We start from the raw sequence: 26833 nt of genomic DNA on the forward strand, positions 1-26833 counted from the left end.
ATGAAAGAAGTGGTTGTAGATGCTGTGACATCACCCATTGGTTTGTGGGCTAATTTGAAGTGACCATATTTGGACTTGAGGGTGGAGCTGGGGAGGTTGCACTTGTTCCTAGCCCACCAGGGCTAGGTGCTGTTAGCATAGAAAATGTTAAGTTACCGGCTAAGGCTAGCTAGTTAGCTTGGTTAGACATGTACATCCATAATTCACATTAACTTTCTTATAATTGAGAATTTTTGTCAAAAACAGGCTGAAAAAACAAAATTTGTTAAAGATAACAGCTGTTTTTGCTGCTTTATCATATATTTAACTCTAAATGGGGCCATGATTATCAAAATAAACATAATTGTGTATTGGAGAAGACTTGAACTAAAGATTGAGACCATAAACGAATTTAAAAAATATAAGCTGAACTAATAAATCAACTTAGAAGTAGGGTTTTCTCATAGACTTCTATATATTCTCTATTTCTGCATCCTGTGGAGTCGCCCCATGCTGCCCATTAGAAAGACTCAGAGGTTGTCTCTTATTCAATAGAAGTGATGAACTGTGTTATATAAATGACTACAAACAAAAAACAAGAGTGGAGGTTTTCGGGAGAAGTCTAAGGGTTTTTTTGGATGGGTAGTAGCTTTAAAGCATTAAGCACTGGTCTTGTTTCAGGTTGTTTTGGGTTTAGCCATGCTAGCTGGTGATAGCTGGTCTGTCAGTTTATCCAGGACTTTAATGCAAAATTAAATATCTTCAAAATTACTTGATGGATTGCTGTGAACTTTAGTAAGGCCATTCATGGTCCCTAGAGGATAATGTCCTCTGACTTTGGTAATTTCTGACCTTTCCTTTAGGTTGATGTTTGTTTTTTTCAATACAATACAATACAATACAATACAATACAATACAATACAATTATTGGTTTGATTGCCATATTTATTTTGCAACATTCATGTTTCTGTCAGAATTCATTTCAACAACAACCCTTTAACTTATCATCTAGTGCCATCATCAGGTCCGAAGTTCAATTTTCAAATAATCTGGTTTATGGCCAAATATTTACCAAACTAATGACAATGACCCACAGCCTGCACTATATGATTAGCGCTAATCACCAAACACATGCTAATACATTAAACTAACATGCAATCATTATAACTGTTAAACAACAGCATGATAGCATGCTGATGCTGTCATTTATCTTAAAGCACCGCTGTGCCTAAGTACAGCTTCTCTGAGCTGCGAGCGTGACTGTCAGCTCTCATTAAATGTGACCTTTATGTACAGCATTATATAATGTGTGTGTGTGTGTGTGTGTGTGTGTGTGTGTGTGTGTGCAAGAGAGAGGAGCAGACAGTTGTTTATTTTGATACCCTAATGAGTATCCTGTGCTGAATTAGACAAAGTTGGTCTGACTGGTTTTCTGCTTCATCAGTTGCAAGAGGGAGTTCAATCCCGAGATATAAAGCTCGGTAGTAAAAGGGTTTTCCGCCCATTGGCTTTTCGTCTTCTTGGTTTAAGGTACAATTGTCCCTATTATCCGAAGACCGGCTCCATGCAATCTCAGAGGTTATATAGATAAGATGGTGCAAGCTTGTGTAATTAATAGGGACTTTGAAGTTTATCCTGGCTTGAACTCGGAGCCAAACAGAAGGACAAATTGATGTAACATGGTCAAGTTTCCTAGTTTTAGTTCAAGTTCTTGCAGCAGTATTTTATATAAGCTGAACATTTAAGGGTCACAAAATAGGATGTTGCAAAAAAAAATATTTTTTCTTCATGTTCGAGAAGTTATGATGTCTTGATCCCAGTTCACCTCGATCAGTTTTTAAAGACAAAAGACACAGTAAGTAAGTAAGTAATTAAGTAAGTAAGTAAGCAAATAAGCAAGCAAGCAAGTAAGCAAGCAAGCAAGCAAGCAAGTAAGTAAGTAAGTAAGTAAGTAAATAAGTAACTAAGTAAGCAAGTAACTAAGTAACTAAGTAACTGAAACAAAAGGAAAATTTAAACCACGAATGCATTTGTTGCACTGTTTAAGAGTCATTATGCTGATTATTTAATTTGTGGCTTGCAATGATTAAAAAATGTCTTTAATGTACATTTACTTGAAAAGAGCTCTAATGGTCCAATTCAAATTCAAGGTCAGTTTAATAGATGCTGGGTCTCTTTAATTAAAACTGCCATCCCAAAGATTCACTGATGTCTTGAGATAAATTCACCACAGGGGTAAATGACTAAAAATGGAAATTGTAAAAGTCTTTTATCTAAACAACTACATTATAAACCACTGGCTACTAAATCATATCTGACTAAAATCTCCTCTCAGGATTCACTCCCTGGATTAAAATCTTATCAGATGGGGTCTGTGGCCTAATTACAATCTAATTTGAGTTCTTGGCCTGATTCCTGTCTGACATTATAACAACTGGGGAATCTGGGAGACATGGACAAGCCAAGAGACTTTTCCTTCATTATCTGTCCTTGAAAATGAAAGTATCAAGTTTTTTATCCCAAACTGACTACCCCCTGTTGTTAAAGAATATGACATATCCAATCCGTCTTTCTTATAGTCGTCTTTTCGAGCATATTACAATGTCATACTTCACATCTGCGCTGACCTCATCAAAGCATGCTAAAGTTTACTCCACAAAAAGATCTTTCCATGCATTGGTTTCCATACAGTGAGAAAATCAGCTTGTTGAGATTTTAAATAAATCACAATTTATATTTTCTGCTTTTATCGTAGTGGAAGTGAGTTTTATTTCTGGGCTGATGCAAAAGTGCAGGGTTGCACTGTGATGTTATGCAACAAAAATGTGTCTTTGATATCTCGTGAAATATTTTTTTATCAGCTGTTCCCACAAAATGTGCAACAAAAATAAAATTCTCTAAAGAAAACTCTCCTTCTGCTTCCTTTAAAATGATTAACTATTAACTTTTCTAGGGAAAATAAACATAGGCTCTTCCATGTCGCAAATCGTTTGGTCTGACAGGCATTAAGAATAACACTATAGAAATATCTGATAGTCTCATTTGCATATGTATTTTACATTGAGAAATCAGTATTAAAGTGAGACACTTTAATATCCAGTTAAAAAAACTCCTTGTTGTAACTTTAAGTTGAGCAAGTTTTGATCCACTATAAAGTATGCATGTGTATATATTGCCATCATTATTATTTTATCCTGGATGTTATTTACCCATGATGCAGCTGTCCCGGATAAAGCCATCATGGTATTCCCTATGACATGAGGCACATAATCCAAATATAAACCAAAGGCTCCCCGACCGCCCAAATTATAAACATACAGTAGTCTGCAAGCTGTTTTCATGCCAATAATGGTTGTCAAGTTATTTACACACAAACATTAGAACAGTGACTTAATGTCAAACTGTTTTCTAATATTTAATGTTTGCTGAGGCTACGTTAGCAAAATGCAAATAGTGAGCAGGTTCAAGTCAAACATTTCATTAGTCAATATGAAGCGTGAGTTAATCCTCTGAGACCTGTGAGAGCTCCAGCCCTCAGATGAGATTTTGTCTTTCAGAGTATGGAGCACGCTGTTAAAGCTACAGTGAAGAAACAGATACCATGAAACTAGACATGATATTTTGTCAGGATGGGGTCTGAATAATGCTCTAAAGTGAGGCTGAATTAAAATGTGTTCTATGCATACTTAATTGTAATTGTCAATACAAAAGTTCAGAAGTTTCTGAGCTTATTATCAGTGGAACAGCAGAAAGAGGAATGTGACACATTGTACTTACCTACACCATGTAACTTTTATGTATGTGTGTGTTGCTCCAGATTCAGCAACATCATTTTCATGTTTTTACTTTAATTGCCCTTTTTTCATGTGTATTTCCCCACAAATCCCCCACAAGTTAGAATTAGAAAAAAATATTGTTTTCCCTTTATTGCTATTTACCCACTTCTTGGAAATAAAATGGTTTAATTGGACAGCTTTTGTGTAAACAAATCTGACCACAACTAAAAGAATTTGAAAAAAACATTTCTGACCATTTGACCTACGAATCACATTACACAAAGTTCAAGTCAGGTGTCCTGTGGCTGTCTAGGGGATGCCGTTGCCTGACAGGCCTTTACAACGCTCAGGCGGTGGGTCAGTCAAAGGAAGTTCAATTACAGTTGAAAAGCAATGGTTAAATAATAATAATAATAATAATAATAATGCATGAATATAAATGCAGTTGTTCTACCAGCAAGCTACTGCAAAATGTAGTTAAACTACTAGTTCAGTTACATGTAGTTCACTTTTCCCAATACTGTGGATTGCGTGATTTAGGGACATTACTCTTGTGGATTCAATCAGACCAACTGCAGTCACGTGTGGTGTTTTTTGTCCACATAGTAGCATTTCATTGCATTGAGACCATTTTTGAAAACCTGACTTCACTATGAAATGAGCTGCTGTGACCTCTAGGATCATCACAGCCTCATTAAACTTTACAACCACAAACTAGAGACCTGGAGCATTCAGAAGATGTATCTGTAGCTATGATCTGTAGTAGGTATATAGAGGGTATTTCTGAGCAGTTTCCAGAACAGAAGTGGCCAGCATATGTAGTGGAAATAACTACCTCTCTTGAGTGAGACTACGAATCAAAGAGCACGTTTTAGTTTTCTTTATAATCAGACATCAGAATACACTGCCTAGGTACAGCAGAGGAGAACTTTGTCCAATCTCTTCCTTGTCCTTAGTTCTCTCTGCCTTTTCTGTCTGTGGCCGTTTTGAAGCAATTCTGTAAACCATAATTGTAACAACCCACATCTTCAACGTATGGGGCACGTTTAAATGAACGCGGATGCTTCTAGGTCTACATTTTAACCTTAAAAGGATACAACTTATACTGTTTGTATTTCTGCTTCCAAATGCCTCTAATATCTGACAAATCCCAGATCCTACAGCACGTTATTTCTGGTTTAAACCGGCTGTTACATGAACAAGAGGTCAGACTGGGGCCTTTTACAAAAGCAGAAGACTTACATTAAAAGTAACATTAAATATACCACTTGTAACATAAAATATACAACACATAGGCCTACAATCCAAAAATGTAGTTGTTGCAGAAATCTCCAAAAATTATTTTTCTTCTGTGTGTCTCAAGGTCTTGTGTCTTTATGTGTTTTTTGGGATGGTCAGTTGTCAAAAATGGTTATGTTTAGCACAAACTATGTAACAACTGGTATCAACCCAACAGTAGCAGCCTGCAATAATTCATGAGATTGAATAGACTTCTAACCAAAACAAGTGTTTATCTCAGGTTTCCAGCTTTCATTCGGTGTTTATCACTTCGATGGGGCATTCAATGGACGGAGAGAGTGTAAGAGATTAGGGACGTAGGTTTCTGCCGTGTTTGTTGTGTTTATCAGTGGGTTGATTTTTGTCTGGTGTATTTTCTTCGGGCCTCCTTAAAGCGAAGCTGTAAGTGGGAGGGTTTTATTCCAGCCTGCAGCTCTCTCCCCACACACCACTGCACCACATGTAAGTGAACAATGTCGCGTTTTTTCTCAATCCGTGCATCTTAAACACCACATTGCGCACTGAATATGATTTAAAACAGGCGCTGTGGCATTTACTGAGCAAGCAGAAACTTGCTTTGACGCACGCCGATCAGCTGGGCGCATATCGAGGGACGCGACAGGCTCCGTGTCTGTTAGTGTGGGGCTGCTTTCTGTTTCCGCTGCTGTTGGAAACATTTCTCCAGACAGCTGTGTCATCGTAGTAAAGATATGGCGTGTGACCGCTGGAGACATGTTCAGGTTTAGCTATGCTATGGCTAGAAAGATAGCAAGCCGCCAGACTGAAGTTGGTTTCATATTGGGAGTCTTCAGTATCCAGCAACAGGTTATTTTACAGTCAAACACTGAGTATGGAGCCTGATGGTTGAAAAGGAGGGGAACTAATTATTTTTTCGCTTTTTATTCAATATTTTATAAAATACGACAATGTTTTTTTGGTAACACTTCATTTCAAAATCATTAACATAGTTAACATGGTGTTAAAAATGTTAAAATGAGTGCAACTAAAACCATTGATAAATTATGAATTATAATTTACTTGTTTGTTAATGGTAAAGTAACTATAAACTTACATTAATATACCATCTATTTGTCATTTATAAATGTTGTAGTAAACATTCATAAATTATATTTGCCATTCTAAATGGCCTATATACGGTTTATAAATTATGATTAAACATTAATAAGCTAACTGCTATAACCATTTATAAATGAGGGTTATTGTAAAGTGTTACCTGTTTTTTTTTGTAATTAAGAGGGTGTAGTATCAGGAAGCTAGAACAGAAAACAAAACATTTTAAAAATTACAACCTATAGCTTATAAATTGAATGTACTGGCTTAGTAGTTATTCTGCAGTGCGTTTTAAAATGTCAAATATGACAGCCAAACTCTTCTCCATATACAGATGTCACAGTAGCCCCCCAGCTGTTTGACAGACAGCTGCTGGGTAGGAGTGTTTGGCTGCAACAGCAACTGTGTTTAAGCTAAAAGACAAAAAGAAACACACCTGTTTCACAGATCACAGTTCTGATCCTATTAGCTTCTGATGGAAGTATTTTCTGTCTTTTCTTTCTTTTTTCTGCCAGATTGTTTGTCATGGCATCTTCACTGAAGTGTCTGGTTGTTGACGATAGCAGGTACCAGAAAGCCTTCCAGCTTTTTCTGGAGCGCTCCTCTGAGCATCAGTGCATGCAGGACTTCATCCACAATATGCTGCCAGGTATACTGGCCAGGTAATGTACCACACACACTCACACACACACACACACACACACACACACACACACAGCTGGACTTTGGGTATCGGCCAATACAGTGTAACAATCTAGTAACAGCAAATCTAATTAATAAGCTGTACGCTTCACTGAGTGGAAGTACTTGAGTCTGGTAACAAGACCACTTTTTTTGAAGTCTTGAACTTGTCTTGTGCCTTGTTGGACAAAGCTTGAGTTGTTCTTGGCTGCTGATTCAGGATTAATTGTACAGAACATTGCCTGATTAGCTGAATCTAGTAACATGATGCGTTACATTAGTTTGATGTTAGAAGATGTATTATTCTTATTTATTGATAGATTATTTCTGTCCATTCTAACTCCCCAATCACTTTATTAGCATTAGAACGACACTATTGCCTATTAAGGTCAGGACAGGAATGGCAAGGCAAGTTTATTTGTATAGCACAATTCAACACAAGGTCATTCAAAGTGCTTTACATGAACATTAAAAACAGCAAGACACAATTGAAAAAAAAACAGTAAAAACAGTCAATTAAAACAGAGAAATGGAAATAAAAATACAAATAAGATAAAATAAGATACAGCAGGATAAGAAAATACATAAAATAATAAAAAGCATAAGTCAAACATTGCGTAGTTAAAAATTAAGGGCAGTAGAGTAGAGCAGATAAGTGTTAAAGTTAAGAGTACGCTGCAGTAAACAATAGTGTTTTTAGTCCTGATTTAAAGGAGCTGACCATTTGGGCAGACCTCAGATCTACAGGTAGGTTGTTCCACAGGTGAGGAGCATAATAACTAAAAGCTGCCTCACCCTGCTGAGTTCTTGTGGAATGCACAGGAATTGATTAGCTCTACAATCAGTCTTTACTTATTATAGTATTAGTACTAGTATTGACTGCCTTTGGACTTGGTCTTGACTGGGACCACACTGGACCTGGTCAAGGACTTGACTTTGACTCCATTAAACTGGGTTTCACAACAGCGCTGAGTTTAATATTGCATTCCTAACATTGTAAAACAAAATGTAACAAATAGATACATCAAATTTGCAGGGAAAAAAAGAAAACCTTCAGTATTTTGTAAGTTAACAAGACAGATTGGGGGGGGGGGGGGGGGGGGGGGAAAGACTATGAATATGATTAAACACAACACATACTATACAGATGTAAATATGTGTTTATCTGAGATGCTGATTAACACGAAGGAGGATCACACTCACACTTCAAAACTCTGGGAGACTTCCACAGGCTGAAAGAAAGTTTGTGCTCATTAGTCTTTAGCTTGTAAGCATTTATCTGTCAAAAGCATTCAGCTTCTCTCTTCAGATTTTATCAGAAAAAAAGTAGAAACACCTCAACCAATAATGTGATACAAGAAAAGTGATAAAATACTGTGTGAAAACTCCTGTAGCACAAAATGACTAGGCATCCTGTGTGAATATACATATACAAAACGTACTGTATCTTAATCATTAATACTGAAATTTGTCAGCAGTGTTAGTTAGTAAGGACTAAAATCAGCACCCTAAGCAGAATATGTGAGCATTATATATGGATAAATTATTCTCTTTGTCACTCTTATGCCCACAAAACCAAATAATTGACGACACAAATGCACATAGATTTATGAACCAGCGGAACAAGGTGTGCATATGTGAATGACAATGAGTGAGTGTTTATGGAAATTTCTCCTCATGCATTTTTCTATGTTGATATAAGCTCAAGCTGTACGGGGCCGACTCCATGCTGCAGAGATCTAAACCCTGTGACTGGCGAAGAAGCACATCAGGGAGGAATCTGGAGCGGCATGACTCGCGAGTAAATTAAAAAGTGTAGTCACGTTATTAAAAATCCGGCTGTGAGTGACAGAACATGCCAGAGCAACAATCAAAGCCTCGCTATTGGAGATGCTTCAGACGCTGTATCAGAACATCTCACATGTGTCAGGCAGAATTGACAGTTACAAGCCAAAAAGTGTGACCCACATTTGGCAGGTTGGAGGATGTGAATTTCCAGATTTAAAGTGCTTGTCTTCTCTCCCCTCAGTGTTGGAGATGGAAAGTCCCATCTAAATGTCATTGGAGTTGGGAGCGGAGCTGGTAAGAACACGCAGTATAGGACACTTTCACTGCTGAACTTATCTTATGTGACACAGTAAATAGCTGAGCGACCTCTGCAGCAGACAGCTAAGGTGAGGAGGCGGCCCTGTTGATTCAGCATGCAGTAACTGTTCCTATTGCTCTGCTGTCATTTATGGCTGCAGCAGTGAAAACCTTTACCCTTATTATCACTGCCAAGAGTTTGTATGCATCTGTCCAGTTGCTGGATTAATCTTTAACCTTAGACAAAGTGACCCACTACTCTGTGCTTTTTACTGCACATTGTTTCCAGCGTTCATGATACAGCAAGGGTAATTTGTTTCTGACTAGACCCATTGTGAGCCCATGAGTGCTGTTACCCTTCACTTACATCAAAGCCAATTCTTTTAATCCACCTGAGCTGTCATGTCAGTATCATAATGGAGCAGTAGTGCCGATTCTCTAATGGACTGTAAAATCCATTTGAAAGACTACAAACTCCCCCGCAAGGTATTATTCAATCTAATCAGAAAGATTCAGCACCTGTCCAGATCAGCTTCTTTGCTTGAATTTACTCCTGCACATGGTAACTTGTCAGCTTCAATAAGAACTGGAACAAAATGACCTGCCTGTGGCTAAATGATAGTGAAGAGAATATCATTCTGATAACTCACCGAGCTTTGAGTCGAGACTTTTTTTGAGATTATTGCAGCTTAAAAATGTATAATTTCCAGCAAAACTGACAAGTGCCACCAGCTATTTCCTGCTTAAGTCTGCAGCACTGTTTGAATTATGATGATATGCACGTTGACTAAATATATAGCTGTTTCTTTTTATTATTATTACTATTGAACATTTTAGGTACTGTAGGAGCTGTGCCTCAAACTATCTGCAAGAAATAGGTGGTTTTCAAAATCAAACTCTGTTTGTGCCTGTAGGTGAGATTGACCTGGAGATGCTTTCTGAACTCCGTCTGAAGCACCCAGGGGTGAAGGTGGACAATGAGGTGGTGGAGCCTAGCAGCACCCAGCTTCATAACTACAGAGGTACAGTCTTTATAGGCACACCTGTGTCTCTCATACCACCAAATCTTTAATGCATCTATAAGTTCACATGCCCCCAAAATAGGTTTTAATATTTAATTTAACAGCATAGAAGGTATGTTCTTTCTTTTCAGCTGCCCTCAGCTTCAATACATTACCAATACAGTTATCCGTGTACTAGTAGGGTATGGTATTTTGACCAGGAGCCCCAGATTCAAGCCCTCATGTTTTTGAGTAAAACACTGAATTCCCACAAGCGCTTCTCCTCTCAGACCAGTAGATCCACATACCTTCAATACTGCTACCACAATTCACACATATGTGCACATATACACGGTCGCCCATTAAGTTGGGCTAAAATAATTTTTACCTCTTTCCATGAAATGATTGTGACAATGAAAGTGTATTTCCTCTCAAAACTTTATTAATCAATCTCTTCCAAACATATCACAATGAAAATAAAACCACAGTTAACAGAGGATTCTATCTGAAAACATTATGATTCCAACTTTATGGGCGATGGTGTACATTACTATTACTAAAATACATTACTAAACATAAATTATCATTATTTTTTGTGAACAGATAAAATATCTAAAACTATCAATTTAACATTCATAATGGTGCTTTATTATAAAGTGTAACTGACTTATTCAGCCCTGGAAAGGTTTCAGATTTCCACTTAACATACAAGGCAGCCACTATTTCAAGTAAAGCATCTTAGTGGACCATGAACACTTACACATTTAGTATGATTTAGTCTTCAGTGCATTATTCATACGACCCAGTGGAGAATGGAGTTCCTTATACTTGGTGGTTTTGGCACTGACCAGAGTCTACGCTGTTTCTCTTTCTGCCTCCACAACTAAAGATTTGGTCTCACAATTAACAGAGGATTGTGTCTGAAAACAAAATTATTCAAACTTTATGGGAGAGTCGCGTCCGTGTATTTTAAAAACTAAAGAAGTGGTGGTCCTGACTTTTACCATTTTTATCTTTTGGGTCCATCTCTGTTGCGTTACCTCCCCACTTCCTTTGGGGTTTCTGGAGAAGAAGTCTCTGCAGCTGGCTCACTTCACTCTGTATCTGTTGAGACAAATCTTTTCCAGAATAAGAGTTTTTATTCTCATTTGAATCAGCAGTTTACGGAAAAGGCATGGCTGTGTTGGTTTGCACAAGATAGTTGAAGCAAAACTATTTCATCATTAGTTTTATATAGGTTTATTGAACAAAATGTACAACCTCAACCCCAAAGAAGTTGGAAATGTAAATAAAAGAGAATGCAATAATTAGCATTTTTTGTACACAGTCGCCCATAAAGTTGGAATAAAATATTTTTTTACCTCTTTCCATGAAATGATTGACAATAATCAATGACAATGTGAATTATTCTTGACAGATAAAGTGTATATCTTCTCAAAACTTTATTAATAAATCTCTTCCAAACATATTACAATGAAAATGAAAATTAACAGAGGATTGTGTCTGAAAACTAAATTATTCCAACTTTAACCGTGTATTTAAGTGAAAACTGTACAAAGACAATGCATTTTATGTTCAAATTTTGTTTTTGTAAATATCTGTTTTTATTTACTTTTTACAACATTTTTGGAAGTTGGGTTGTATATGACTCGCTACAGTACGTGCTTTATATACTGACTTACTGATTTATTTTGAAACATCATTAAAGAACATTACAATTTATATACTCAGGCTTCTTTCTCACTCTTCCATTTAGCTTCAATTTTGCCCAGACTTTTATTGAACAAGACTTAAACAAAAATCTTGGTGAAATAAACAAATAAAGATGACATTTAAAATGCCACACATTAAATCAAAGTAGGTTTAATGTCGCGCTATCTTATTACAAACCTGTTAATGTCAAAGTCAGTAAAGATCTCTACAAAGTGATCTAAATGAATAAAAAATATAAAATGTAATTATAGCCTTGAGTCTGTGTGGAAAGGTCTCTAATGGCTTTGCACGTCTGAACACTGTCATTTATGAAAATATTACAGTTTTATCAAAAAAAATATTAGCTTTTAGTTTGAGAAAACACTTAACTATCCTCACTAAAACAATGTGTTCATGTTCCTTCTATATGCTTGCTGCTGAGTGTTTGAGTTCAGTTTTATGCATGTGTTGGGAGATATGAAAAGGATGAGACAGCTTCAATCAGTTCAATTCAGTTTCAATAAGATTATCGATCTGTTGATGTAATTATCTCATGAAAGGTAGCCAAAAACCTTGTCAGTAGCAAGATATGAGAGGTAGTTTTATGATTCATTATAGTGATTAATATCATTATTTAAATGGAGAGCAGGGTAGCAAAGCACAGAGGCATAGAGTTGTATTTTCAGGGTTGTAGCAGGGTTTTAAACGGTAGTAAATTAAATTAGCCAAAAATAAGGCCATCAAAAGTATTTAAAAGCAATAAACGCCATCTGACGAGGTGTTAAAAATTCTAATCCATCCGCCGCTAAGGGCCAGCAGCAGCACCGTCCAAAAAAACGCAACGGGCCACAGACAGCCAACTCTGTGTGCAGCATCATTGTGAGTTGAGGTTCTGTGGTTACAGTTGTTTAATTATTTCAATTAGTTACAAGTTAGCTCTTTACGTCGTGATGGAATTTGTTACTCCTTGACTCGTCACTGTACTCTAGACTTTACTTTAATCCTTTAATTTAACCTTTCGGTTTTACAGTTTTTTACAACCGCTATGACCCGTTGTTCAAGTTGTTGTAAAAGAAGAAGAATGTAAAAGGAGTCAAAACTAATTTTAAACGTGTAAAATGTGTGTATTTTGTGTCAAAAGAAGAAGAATTGTGTTAATTGTATCGCCCACACAGGCTGATGTTGTGGTAACTGTGTGAAGAGTTTTGAAAAAGCGTTAAAAGTATTGAACAACGGGTCATAGCAATTGTAAAAAACTGTAAATAGCAAGTAATTGTGTATAGGTCAGTGTTGCTATTGAAGCAAAAAGTATCAAGTAACTGTGATATAGGCCCTTGATTTAACACATACTCAAAAAAGTAAAAAAAAAACATAATGTTGTAACATTATTGTGTGAACACAGTGATGTATCCATAACTGTGCTGTGTGTCTGTTGGTGCAGTTAAGGTGTCACAGAAACCAGAGTTAGACTACATCAAATTTACCTGGAACAAGATGACTGCCTCTGAGTTTGAGGAGCACTGGAGAGAGAAGAAGATAACTAAGAAGGCTGACTTCATTCACATGATACAGGTTGGTGTTTCTGGCCCGCAGACTTTTTTTTTGACACATCTAGGTCATATTCATTTGGCAGCGCTCCACAGCAATTAATCCCATTAAAACATCTGTCTAGCATAGCGTTATAATTAGGGGCTCTATGAATCCAGTTACCAGCTCATTATCTGTGGTGAAATCGACAGATGCTGTACTATGTGAAGGATCCTGGAGCTACCGTCAGCTTCTTCCAGAGTCTCCTCGACAAGAATGGGAAGCTTCTTATCATTCTCGTGTCTGGTAAGTGGATGGGTTTTATCTCAAACCATCAAAACGTTTTATCTCTTTCTTCTCTCTGATGGCTGGGGTTAGTAGCGGTAGCAATCAGTATATCTATCGCTTATGCAGACAGTACAGTATTCATATTTGTACGTATAGGGATGAACAGCATATCTATCTAAAAGATACTATTACTGTGATTATCATGGTTAGTAAAAAAAGCATTTTAGTATGAACTTTACAGATTTAACATGGAGTTGGTGTGAAAAGCATTCACGCTGCCATTTAACTGCATTCATACCTGGGGCTGTGTAATATGACCAAAATCTTCAATCTTGTTATACCATATCTCGATTAAAAAATGTATTTCACAATAAATCATGTTTCAGGTAATTACATCAATAAAATAATTATATATGACTTAACTACATGGTAAAGATAATATTTAAATATTCCATACTCCATGTTAATATAATGGTTTGCTTCAGCTTCATGCCCACATGCAAGGATCAGAACGTAAAGCGTCCAATTTATTATTATTATATTATTTAACATTTGATGATATATGTAGGGTCATATCATTACTGGAGGTCTGTCAGTCAGTTGCTCCCAGCTGACATTGGGTTAGAGGCAGGGTTCAGGCTGCACAGGTCTCCAGACTATCACAGGGCTGACACTTACAGACAGACAACCAATCATGCTCCCATTCACTCCTACTGGCAATTTAGAGCCACCCATTAAACCTAAGCTGCATGTCTTTGGACTGTGGGAGGAAGTCGGAGGACCCGAGGAGAACCGACGCAAGCATGCAAATACATGCAAAGAAGAGGCGCAAGTCAGATTTGAACCTGCGACCTACTTGCTTTGAAGAGAAAGTGCTAACCACTGCACCACCATGTAGCCTGTTGATGACTTTAGTTACCTTTATACTGTTTTAGTGCCACCATAAGGTTCACACGTCCTAGACTTTAGCTTATGACCAAATACTTGCAAAACAAATGACATTTTCACAACTGTACTTTTGTATTTAGTGCTAATTAGCAAATGTTGCCTTGCTAACATGCTAAACCAAGATAATCAACACAATGAACATTAAACCTGCCAAGGGACTAATAAGGGACTCGTATTAACACTTTTTTGTCGTTGTGTAATTGGTCGAACAGGATTTCAAATCTAGTAGCTGGTGGAGAACAAAAAGAGCACAAAATTATATTAAAGTTACAAAGATAACATAATAAAAATGCATGTTTGCATACTGCAAGTGTAATCAGTTAGAGGAAATATGAGAAATGTAGTTCTTCATTCAGGCCACAAGGCTCAGCTGTGTTAAATGTATGAATCATACAGGTGCATCTCAATGAATTAGAATATCATAGAAAGTTTATTTATGTCAGTAATTAAATTCAAAAAGTGGAAATAACACATTATATAGATCCATTACACTCAGAATGAAACATCTCATGTCCTAATTTATTGAATTTCTTCCAATTAAAATGCTGATAGCTTACATTTAATGAAGACCTAAAATTCAGTGTCTCAAAACATTTGGATATTACAAAAGACCAATTTTAAAAAGTATATTCAATATGGAAATGTTAGCCCCTGAAAAGAATGTCCATCTATATGCACTCTTTATGGTTGGGGCTATTTGACTTCAACTACTAGAAAAGGACTTTTCCATCATATTCTAATGTATTAAGATGCACCTGTATATATGCCTCTCTGTGGAGCAGTGAGTTACCATGTCACCACCTCTAGAACTTCTTAATGTTTCTTCTTAATGATGCAGCAGAGTCAAAGCTAGCTTGTGCATAATGTGGAGCAGTAGCATGCGTTATTCATAGTTGACTTGCTTAACAGCTCACTGCTGGATGATGCAAAAAGATCCCTTCTTTGCACCCATTGGCTTAATATGAGGCGTGGTCAGGCACATTGTTGGCACATGAGCAGAAAGGGATTGCGCCATTGACCAACAAAACCTGATCTAAAGTCAACGGCACAGGATTTCCCTGTTGTTTAAAGGGTGCAAAGGGTTCACAATGTGCAGAACACTAATGTTAAACACTGGTGTAATGAGGATTGCAGTTGTATTTGTGGGCACCACAGGTTGGGTCAAAAAATGAATATATATTCTGATTGATAGTGGATAGTTCACAGGCTGGTGAAATAATACATAATATATGAGGAAAATACTAATTAAAATGGGAACATAGCAGAGAGCAGAAAGCTGACTCGATGTGCATTTACGGACAAAAACAAATGGCAGCTTAGCTATTTCAGAAGCTTGAATTTTACTTCTGTTTCCCTTTAGACACTATGCAACACCTAAATACAGCCTTTGTCTTGCTTTCCTATCATCTAATACAGGTGAGAGTGGTTGGGCCAGGCTGTGGCAGACTTACAGGAACCAGCTGTGTAACACAGAGCTCAGTCAGTGTGTGACCACTGGAGACATCAGAAGCTTCCTGGACTCCAAGGGGGTGAGCTACAAGAGCTACGAGCTGCCATCTCAAATGGATATCACCGAGTGCTTCACTGAGGGGGATGAGAAGGGAGAGCTGCTGCTTGATTTTCTCACTGAGGTGCTGGACTTCAGTAAGACAGCCCCACCTGAGCTGAAGGCTGGTGTCATGGAGTTGCTTCGGCACCCCGACTGCAGTGTGGAGTCCAACGGCAAAGTTATCTTTAACAACAACCTTGGAGTGATAGTCATAGATCAGCTCACTTAAAAGCAAGCACTTAGTGTAGTGAATGTGCAGTAGATTAACAACACTTTTATTTGGTTTTAAACAGGGTAATTGATTCAAATTGGACAGTGTCCTGTAACATTTATTGTATGTAAATCCAGCTCACAGAATCAGTTATTTTTTTATTGATGCCAGTAGAGCCTATTATTTCTTAATTCTATTTCTGTATATTTGTGCCTAATGAAAAAGGTTTGATTGTGAATTTTTTCGCACCAAATTTAGTTTCTTATCATGTCAGGAGCCTCCCAAACGTTCCAAATAATGTAACATCAGAGTTTTAATCACCTCCAGATTCAATCATGATAGCATTTTTAATGGGCTACAGCTGGCAGGCTGTGCTACCAACCCCATTACACTATTGCTCCCACTGGATCATATTACTTTGGAAGTATAAAAATAAATGGAAAATTTAACGTTTAATTTTCCATGGAGATTGAGCTGTTAAGTTTGATAGGACGGACACTCCAGTGGGAGTGTCTGGATTTCATGTCTTTGCTTTTCAATGCTATCTATTAAAACGGCTGCAGAACACATTTACATCAATGACAGAACATGACTAGACAAACTGAAAACCAGAATTGCGGAATTAGTGCTTGAATTTTTTATATTTAATCTAGTCTCATTTCCACATTAATTGTTAAAAACAAACACATTTCTGTTTCATAGATTCTTTTCCAGTCTCATGTCAGTCAGACTTGCAGATCAAGCAATGGTACTGTCCACACAGTTGACTTTATGTAATTGATATCTACTTTATTATGTCTTCCCAATGAATACTTTTCATCGATTATGAGTCTCTTGTGTGGCTTTTAGATGCATCATTAAAAATCGTAACCAATCATACAAGTTATGTTGGGTTTTTAAACCAGCTGTAATAACTTCACACAACTTAAATTTAATTATACCCCAAGAAATGTTACAAAGGGACATATATTCTGACATAACATTTTATATAATGGTTAGATAAACACTGGCACAATGGAGAAAGCTGCGTCCTCACCATTTGTCCTCAGCCAAAATCATTTACACTGATAAATGAAGTAGTGGCACCATCTTGAGGACAACATCAGTCACTGTCTGTAAAATGCAAGGATGGGAAGGTCAAGGACAGATCACTGATCACCACCACTTCAAACAATACAAATACAAATCTGACACACACTCAAAGAAACCTTGGCCGAAAAATTTCTGTGCAAACTAAAATTAAACTCTAAATGAACAAAATGTTGAAGGCTACATAAAAAAATGTAGGTACAATTTAAAAGTACAAAGGATTTGAACTTAGTCAGAACATTGTAACCTTCAGAAAAGTAATATTTACTGCAGTGATGTACTGAATAGCAGTTCATTGAACATTTTTTATTATTAATTGGTCCAATTCCAACCATTTTAACACTGCAAAGAAGGTCATATATGTCTGTTTCTTAGTTTGTCAGGCTTTTTCTTACAGACTGTTTTAAGTACCAGGCCCAACTCAAATCAAATAGCTAAATTTATAGCAAATAGTAAATAATAATAGCAAATGTATTAATCCTGAAGGAAATTCTGGTTCCAGATTTCTCCAAAGCCTCCAAAACAATTACAAAAACAATCACAATATAGGATCATAGCAGAAAACCAATTAACAAAATAGCGAACAATAACAATATATAATTTATATATCAATATATCAATAGAAAAATAAAAAAAGAAAGTGTCTGAGTAAAGTGCAGATGACATGGCAGGATGTAACATACAGATATACTGTACATGATAATAAACATAATATAGTCTGTAGTATTGCAAATTGTATTGCGCATGATGTTAAATTAATGTGATAAATCAATCAGTTTTAAATTGCCATACCTCTTTAATTACGTTAATATTTTCACAAATCATTGTTTTATAATGCCAGTGTATATCGGAGTAGGATTTAGGTAGTCTTAAATAATTATTCTTCCTGCAAATCAGCATGGTTGTTGATCCTAATGTGATTTTTGGTGAACTTATCTGACACTGGGTTGTACAGGGCTGCAGTCAATCCTAACTCACATTTAACATGATATGGGACCCTAAAGAGGCCTGTAGGTTATTACACAGCTCATAAACACAAACATGTTCACACTCAGCAGCACCATAGATCCACTGCTTCACCTACCCTAAATAATTGTATTTAATCTGTTTTTTATATTTAATTTGTCTCACATTAAGAAGATTATGTAGCCTTGGTGAAAATACATATATGTATGTAGCCTTTTAGTAATATGTGAACTGTGGAATCAAATCTTGTGTGACTTGTAGTTTGACAGGCCTGTAACTTGTTTCAGAGTAGTTAAACCGGTTTCTTTGTAACTTGGGAAAAACTCTTTTCATTTTAAAGTCTTCCATAAAGTCACTTAAAAATAAATAAACAGAATACTTGTGGTGAACTAAACTGTTCTTGCAGTATTACACAGGAGCTGCAGATGTTTTGCTTTGCCAATCAATAAAAAGTTAACACCCCTATCAATGGCCATTGTATTTCAAAATGACTTATCGGAAAATTTTCAAAAAAAGTTTTTAACTACAGTATATAACTGTTGGAGGCTTTTGTATTTCAATAAAAAGTGTTATTATCATCAATGTTTTACTGTTTGACTTTATGAAACGATATCATTATTTAACGCAATATTTCAACAACTTAAAACAACAAGTTAGGACAAGCATGCAGCCCGTGGGAGCTGTGACTCTAAGACAACAATCTACTCATCGATACTCAAGGTAAATGTTGAATAATCACAATGTAAGATTGATGTTTCTAACAGCTTTGTATCTCAAGGATTAGTCATGGCTGTGGAAGCTAAGCAGAATTGTTATGAAGGCAGTCTTGTTCAAAACTATCAGGTCTACCAACGGATGTCTGAGCTCCTCGCCCTATCTATAAGGCTGAGCCCAGCCACCATACAGAAGAAACTCATTTCAGACGCTTTTATCCGCAATCTCGTTCTTTCGGTCACTACTCAAAGCTCATGACCATAGGTGAGGGTTGGAGCGGTAAATCGAGAGCAAGAAGCAGAGATGTAATTCTGAGGTCACCAATCCGAAGCCCTTCCTCCCCCCAGCTGCACCTTGAGATCCTGTCCATGAATACCACAAACAGAACCAAACAGAAACAAACCAGGACCGTGTTTGATGTGCCAAGTATACTGACACAGCTCGGTACCCCAAAGTCCCACAGCACCCCCCACAGGACTCCCCGAGGGACACGCTCATAAGCCTTCTCCAAGTCACAAAGCACATGTAGACTGAATAAGCAAACTCCGGTGACCCCTCCAGCAGTCTAAAGACTAGGTCCACTGTTCCACAGCCAGGAGGAACCTGAATTGTTCCTCCAGAATCTAAGGTTCGACAATCAGCCGGAGCCTCCTTTCAACCACCCTAGAGTAAACTTGCCCAGGGACTCTGAGCAGTGTGATTACTCGGTAATTGGAACACACTCTCCAGTCCCCTTTCTTGAAAATGGATGTTTGAACACCGGAAGGAAATTCATTGTTCCACAATTTTATCATGTTAAACATTTCCTATAATGACCTCTCAGTTGGGAATAGGAGCCACTGCACTGAGTTTGACTTAATTTCCCACTAAGTAAGATTTAAAATGATAAGACTGTGGAGCAAATTTCAATTGTTTCTCTCTCCCACTGTCTCTCTCACACGCACACACACACACACACACACACACACACACACAACCTAAATATATTTGAAACATCGACATGAAATTATTTTTAAATGTTGCAGAAATGTTTTTAATATTCCATACAAATACATTTTGGTGCAGAGGGTTTTCTCATTAAGGCAGTATTTCAGTGAGGCAGTGGAATTTTGAAATCTAAGCACTTGCTGGTTTCTTCCAGGGTAAGTGGAAGTCAGGATACATCGTGGAGGGCAGCTCTGAGTTTACAGACATCTTCAAAGGTATCTACAATTCAAAACAACCCACAGTGGAATGTTTTTTTGTTTTATACTTTTTTGATTTTCTTTTTTTCTCTCTCCTGTCTAATTTTCTTCTTCTCTCTTTCTTCTGAAATTTGAGAATTTTACAGTTTTACATCCACAGTTAAGGACAAATTCAAAATACAATAAACACGGAATTTATAATATAGGTATATTAGAACTTCAGGAGGATCAATGGAGTCTGTGTTTATTCTGTCAATTATTTAGTCTGGTTTTTGCAGACTGTAAATCATAACTAGCCGCAACAGAACTGGTCCTTTGTCAGTAATGTAGTCTCGTCATTTGGACTGTAAATACTTTTTATTTATCTCATCAGCACCTCTTCACGAACGACACTGCTTAGAAAGTGGAGCTTTTTCTTCCCCTCTACATCTAGAGTAACAACATGAAGCCTGCAGCTGGCTGAAGAAGTCTTTTGTGCAACACAATGTAGCTACTGTCCCCAAGACTTATTCACTGTCATGGCACAGCAGGGTCTCACTGCAAACTGCAGAGTGAATGGGAAGATGTCAGATGGGTTCAGGTTGATCTGTGGAATAAAGAGTTTCCATCCAGTGCTGACACCAACCACAGATGTTGCAACAAGAAAGATGGGGCAGAATGTGATGGATGACATGCCTCTGAGTTTTGAAGTCGCATGATCCAAATTCCCACCTTTTCAGTCAGAATCTTTACATTCCCCGACAGGTATGAGCCCTTCAAGCACCTGTCTGATATCTCAGTATGGCTATCATGTGGCGTGACAGTAAGGATCTGCCTCCAGTCATCACTAAATACCACTGTGTTGTCACCGGATGTCTTCTCTGAATCACACATCAATGTACGATCTGCTGCCTCTAATGCCAGATGATCCATCACTGACATTTCATCCACCAACCATCACATGTGTCATGATGAGTACTGCAGTACTGTTCTATAGACTCACATTGCAAATGGACTTGTCAGTGAGAATAAGAGGGAACCAGGTCCTACAATGAAATGTGGTCCCTTAGGCAATGCAACTAGCTAACTAAGTACTATGTGGATTACACATAGGCTATATAATTAATGGAAGTAGTCACAGTGACGTCACCCATTGATTTGTGGACTGCTCCTTTGAGGCATCAAGTTCAGTGTTTTGCTGATCACCATCTTGCTTTACATGTGTCGCCATCTTGTTTTTGGAAACGGATTTTGGACTATGGAGGAGCGAGAGGGATCACTACATAACCCTTTTACACCGGCAACATGACTATGCAAAGTCGCTAACTCATGTTAGCATTAACTGTAGCATTGACTGGGATGTTTACTTTTTGTGAGGAAGCATCAACTCCCTCACTGGCTGTTGCTTAAATTTTTAATTGCTTAATTTTTTACCTTTAACAAAAGTGCACAGAGTCATACACAGTTTTCTTTGTTTCCTTTATTTGGTATGAAATGGTTAGATGATAAATTTAGAGATACAAATTATTTATTTTGCATAAAGCTCAGTTTTAAGTTTAAGCCATAACCTGTCCTTTGAGTCCTTTGTGGAGGCCATCTTGTGCTGGTGCTTAAAGAGGAAGCACGCCTCAGCTGCAGCCCTTTTATGATGTATGTGAGTAGGTGGGTACCTACATCTGATTGGTCAAAGGATGTGTAATGAAAATGACAGGTAATTAATATAAATATTGAATGATAAAGAAATGTTTCACTTAAGTTGAATGTATAACATTAATGATCACATATTGAATAAATGAAATGGGGTTTGTTGGTGTGAGCAAACTAGGAATAACTATGTATATTTCTGTTTAACCTTGTCACCTCTCATGTTATAGTGCTGACCTGCCAGTTTGAACTGGCAAGGCAGGCTCTCACACTACATATATGAGTGAAATGACAGAGGCTGATAGAGGGAGAGCAGCGTCTGAATTGTTTGAGCTGTGACCAGTTTTTTTACCTCATATTTTATTTTGTCTTGTTCCATTTGTTTGTGACAGAAAATTAAAGTCTGAGTTATTTTTCTGCATAAATCCTGGCTGTTGTGATGTTTTTCTTGGTCCTCCACAGGTCTCACTATTTTTCCCTGCACCTCACATTGCAACACTTTTCCTAGCAAAAAACAAAAACAAAATGTACATTACTTACCTTAGAAAAAAACAGTGACTCCTTGGAGTGTCTGTTAGTCCAACCAAACGCTGAACAAGACATTTTGAAATGATCAAAATGTTAAAATAAACACATAAAGTGAAAAAACAGTGTGAAAGGGTCAAAGTTATGAGACCAAACCATAAAAGTCCTTATTTATTTATTTTAAACTTTGACACAGTGCCTTGGATACGCATTGTTCTGCTTCTCTCCTTATGACTGCTCATCTTGTAAGCCATCTGTCAATCAAAGGTAGCCACACCCCAAATCATACGATTCTTTATCTTCTATTTTCTTCTAAATGGGGCCATTATTTACACAATTAACATCGTATTGTCTTGAAGAAGATGTTTTACTAGTGATTGAGACCGTTAAATCAAGTGAGAAGTTTTCTCTTTTTGTATTGAAATGGATGGACCCAAAAACTTTTGCAGCCGCCGTCAGCGCCCCTGTTGGAATTTTCGGTAGAATGCAGCTTAAGGCACTTCCTGGTTTGCCTCCATGCTCAGAGCCGGAGGTTGCCGCTTGAGATAACCTTGCTGACACCAAATTATATCACAGTCTCCTGAAGAACAATGGCAGGCTTATGATCATGGTTGTAGTAGGTAAATGAGGAAAGCTGAGGCTACCAACTCTCTTGACTGTTAAATAAGATCATAATATGGCTGTAACAAAATTAATAATAAATATCATTGCCAATATATTTCTTCTGGGATTTAAGTGTTTTTAATCCCATACTACCCAGAAGACAGTGGCATTGAATTCCTGTGGAAGACTTTCAAGAAGGAGCTTAGCGTCGGTTCATCCGCCTGGAGAGCCAGGGTCTGAAATATGATGAGCATGCTGTTCTCAAATCCTTCAACATCTCAGAGTGCTTCAATCCAAGCAGCCAGACTGGAGAATGTCTGCTGAATTACACATCAATGAAAGATCACTTTTACCAGTTCTTCACTCCAGAGATCATAGGAGGCGTCTCCGACCTACTCAGAAACAAGTGCAGTACCCAGATAGATGGCGAGGTGTTCCTAAACATCGATGCAAGCTGCATACTTGTGCTTGAGTATATCCATCAATCAATCAATCAATCAATCAATCAATCAATCAATCAATCAATCAATCAATCAATCAATCAATCAATCAACACTTTATTTCGGACACAGGGGCGGTCCATATAACAATAAAGTAAAAACACAATAATAAAAATAAAATAAACAAAACAGAAACAAAAACAACAGAGAGACAGATAGATATTCAATATCAAATATTTACATATAGGCTAAAACGCCAGTGCTTCCAAAGCCTTGAGGTGAGCCTGACCGTACTCATGGCAGGATTTGCCAGCACAGAAATGATGCTATTTGGTGACTGAGGAAGTCTACACATGAGGCTGAACATGAGGTTCCTGAGTACAGCAGGACATGTGGACTCACCAACACTCACAAACATTTGGCTAGCACTGCTCACTCTTGGCACATTAAGCAGCATCCTCAAGCCATCATTATATGCCATATGTTATTATTATATTATTATATGTCTCTGGATACTGCTACTTTTGTAGTGCCGCCACAAGTGGCCAGTATACATTGGGGTGCAGAAAGTTTTAAAAAAGAGTGGGTAACACTTTACAATAACCATCATTTATAAATGTTAACAGATAGTTTATTAGTGTTTAATCATCATTTATAAACCGTATATAGGCCATTTAGAATGGTAAATACATAATTTACTAATGTTTAACTAACTAAATCATTTATAAATGGCAACTAGATGGTGTATTGATGTAAGTTTATAGTTACTTTACCATTAACAAACAATTAAATTATAATTAATAGTTTTAGTTGCACTCATTACAACATTTTTAACACCATATTAAGTATGTTAATGATTTTGAAATGATTCATATACCTTTAAGAAATTGGTTGAATATACAGATTGAATATGTATGGCACTTTGTAAATGGTTAATAATTGGTTAATAAACCATCTATAAACATTTCTTAGTTGGTTATTGTAAAGTGTCACCAAAGAGTGATCTCACATACAATGAGCACATACAGAATTTCTGTTTCAACATGTTGGCCTGTGCATACGTCATACAGCATTGTCTTTGAATGTCCCTATCATCAGACAGGTCATCAGTCAAATGATGTCCTAAGTATTTGACCTCTTCACACGTTTTAAGGACAGTGTCTGAGAGAGAGAGAGAAGACATGAAATGACAATTTATTGTCTTCCTTGCTTCTGACTATCATAATATTGCTCTTTTTACCATTGTATTTAATATCAAAGTCAGAGCCATATTGCGAACATACTCTGAGTAACTGCTGGAGGCCAGCACTATATGGACACAGGATAACCGCATACATCAGATGGTTTACAATGGTGTCACCAACCATACATCCTGTTCTGCAGCTGTTTAGCTGGTTGGATAGCTCGTCCATGTAAATATTAAAAAGGAAGGGAGATAGAATGCTCCCCTGCCCAACTCCATTGCATACTTTAAAGGAGCAGATGTAGAATCACCCCATTTAACGTACATTGACTGATGTGAATGCCAAAAAAATAGGATTCTTATAAGAGATGTGGGAGCCCCTCTATTTTGTAACTTTTGTAACATTTTTCACAGTTCACATGATCAAAGGCCTTAGAGGCATCAATAAAACACATACAAATTGTGGAATTATGTCTGCTATACAAATCTAAGATCTTTTTAAGAGCAAAAATGCACGTATCTGTGCCATGTTTAGGTTTAAAACTAAACTGGTTATCGGAAGTATCTGGATAAATGTTTGTATGCTGTGATTTCTCTTCATGTGTTTACTTTACCCCCTCATTTGATCAAAAGTATATTATATTTGCCTGTTGCTACGATAACATTAACTATGTGAACTAGATATTGTTCTTCTTGGCCTACATTCATTCTGTTATGTGTTCTGACTGTGAATAATCAATCCATTCATTGCTCTCACCTGGTTTTCACCGCCCATCTCCTCACCTGTGTTTCATTCACTCATTAGCTCATTTCCACACCTGTAGCTCATCAACCCTCCAGTGCATATATACCAGTCCAGTTTGTCTTGCCCTCTGAGAGATGTTGACAGAGGGCAAGTGTCTTGTGTGTTCCACCAAGCGCTCTAGTGTTTTCTGTTGGATTTATTTGCCCTGATTAATGGTTTATTTGGTAAACCATTAATCCGACAAGAGGTCAAAACAGGTAAAGTTCACCTGTTTTGACCCCTGTTTTGACCTCAAAACAGGTAAAGTTTACCTGTTTTGACCTCCTGCAGTTTTTGGACCTTCGATTACCTGCCTGCCCCTTGTTTGATTTGTCTGCCTGATACTTCAATAGAGTATTCTTTGTTTGAACTTACAGCCTCTGTATTGTTCAACCTTACAATCAAGACACACAGAATCACACCCTTGTAATTTAATTTATTGTATTTTTATCAAAAAAGCCCTGGTAGTACCCATGATCAAAAGTGTTTTTTTTTTTTTCAATCTCAACAACATGGCTAGGGTTAGAATATATATATATATATATATATATATATATATAATATATTGTGGCATGCCGTTCAGGGAATTATTATATATATGGGATCAAAACCTGAGAATATATATTGAAACCTGTGTATATATACTGAGCCACTACACTATACCTGTGTTTTATGCCCCTGTGTCAGAGGCAACACGCTAAATTTATATTCTTTTTTACAGGAAAACTAAGACTGTTTATGCTGATGGTAGAGTCAAGCCATCTTATCAGAAATGTGTTGCCACAGGCTTCTTTTCTTGGTCCACTGCTGTTTCATCTGCATGGTGCTGCAGCTTATCTCTGTTTGCTGACCACACGTTGGATCATCTTGCTGAAGTTGATACAGTAGTAGTGTTGGAAGATCCTCCTGATCACCGTCTTGTCTTTGGCTGGTCCCATCTAGATCAGCAGCAACATGCAGAGCACTAAGATGAAGCTCTCAGCTTGAATCTGAGCTCCAACTGCAGGTGAAAGATGACAGCAAAGCCATGTCAGGGAGAAAACTAAAAGAGTGTGTGATGAACCTGTATGCTGTAGATCATTTTAGCTGATTTCTCTGCTCTTCAGACATGGTGTTGAGCATTTACAATAACTATATGTCGTAAAAATGGCCAGTATTCTCAGGGCAGGATAGTCATGTTTGCTTATGTAGATCATAAAGACATAATAAGAATGTTGTGAATAAGTGATGTCATGATGAACCTTATTAACTGACCCGGATATTATATAGACTTTCAGCTCATTCATTTTGTTCTACCTGCCCAGAACTTTGTTTTTGTTTACTGTCATGGTATCATTAGCAGTCATTAGGCAGCTGTTAGCTGCAGAAGAATATTTAATAAAAACGAATTGCACACTACATTTCCACCAGGTACCCAGCTTAAGAACTGTGGATTGCTTTAAAAACAACTCAAGACCCATAAGCTTCAACTTCACATCATGAAATAATTTAATTCTTAAATTCTGTGTTTATACTAAAACGTGGCTAAAATATACAATTGGTAATTCCTCCTCAGTGAGCATCCAAGATCTGCTGGTTCATCTCTGTTGGGAGGCTTACAGTTAGAGTTGTGGTTTCATGGAGCTGTTTCGTTACA

The 26833-nt window shown here is 37.2% G+C and overlaps 1 protein-coding gene across 2 annotated transcripts; it reads left to right on the forward strand.

Moving 5' to 3' along the window:
- The first annotated feature begins 5375 nt into the window (after window positions 1-5375).
- hnmt (histamine N-methyltransferase) lies at window positions 5376-18492 on the forward strand. Of its 2 annotated transcripts, none has more exons than XM_059343051.1 (7): window positions 5376-5495; window positions 6620-6766; window positions 8815-8867; window positions 9785-9892; window positions 13005-13135; window positions 13303-13396; window positions 15743-18492. In XM_059343051.1, exons 2-7 carry the CDS (start codon window positions 6630-6632, stop codon window positions 16102-16104), a joined length of 885 nt encoding a protein of 294 aa, XP_059199034.1. In that variant the 5' UTR covers window positions 5376-5495; window positions 6620-6629; the 3' UTR covers window positions 16105-18492. The 2 variants fall into 2 exon arrangements, with proteins under 2 accessions (XP_059199034.1, XP_059199035.1); XM_059343052.1 differs by lacking the exon at window positions 5376-5495 and adding an exon at window positions 5571-5858.
- The last annotated feature ends 8341 nt before the right edge of the window (window positions 18493-26833 follow it).

Source organism: Centropristis striata, chromosome 10, assembly GCF_030273125.1.
Source record: "Centropristis striata isolate RG_2023a ecotype Rhode Island chromosome 10, C.striata_1.0, whole genome shotgun sequence".
Lineage (NCBI taxonomy): Eukaryota > Metazoa > Chordata > Actinopteri > Perciformes > Serranidae > Centropristis > Centropristis striata.

Bases quoted from the DNA above. Each gene is read 5' to 3' on its own strand.
- hnmt (XM_059343051.1), top strand. From the start codon at position 6,630: ATGGCATCTTCACTGAAGTGTCTGGTTGTTGACGATAGCAGGTACCAG. The intron at 6,767-8,814 runs GTAATGTACCAC...CTCTCCCCTCAG, and splicing joins CTGCCAGGTATACTGGCCAG to TGTTGGAGATGGAAAGTCCC. The intron at 8,868-9,784 runs GTAAGAACACGC...TTGTGCCTGTAG, and splicing joins TGGAGTTGGGAGCGGAGCTG to GTGAGATTGACCTGGAGATG.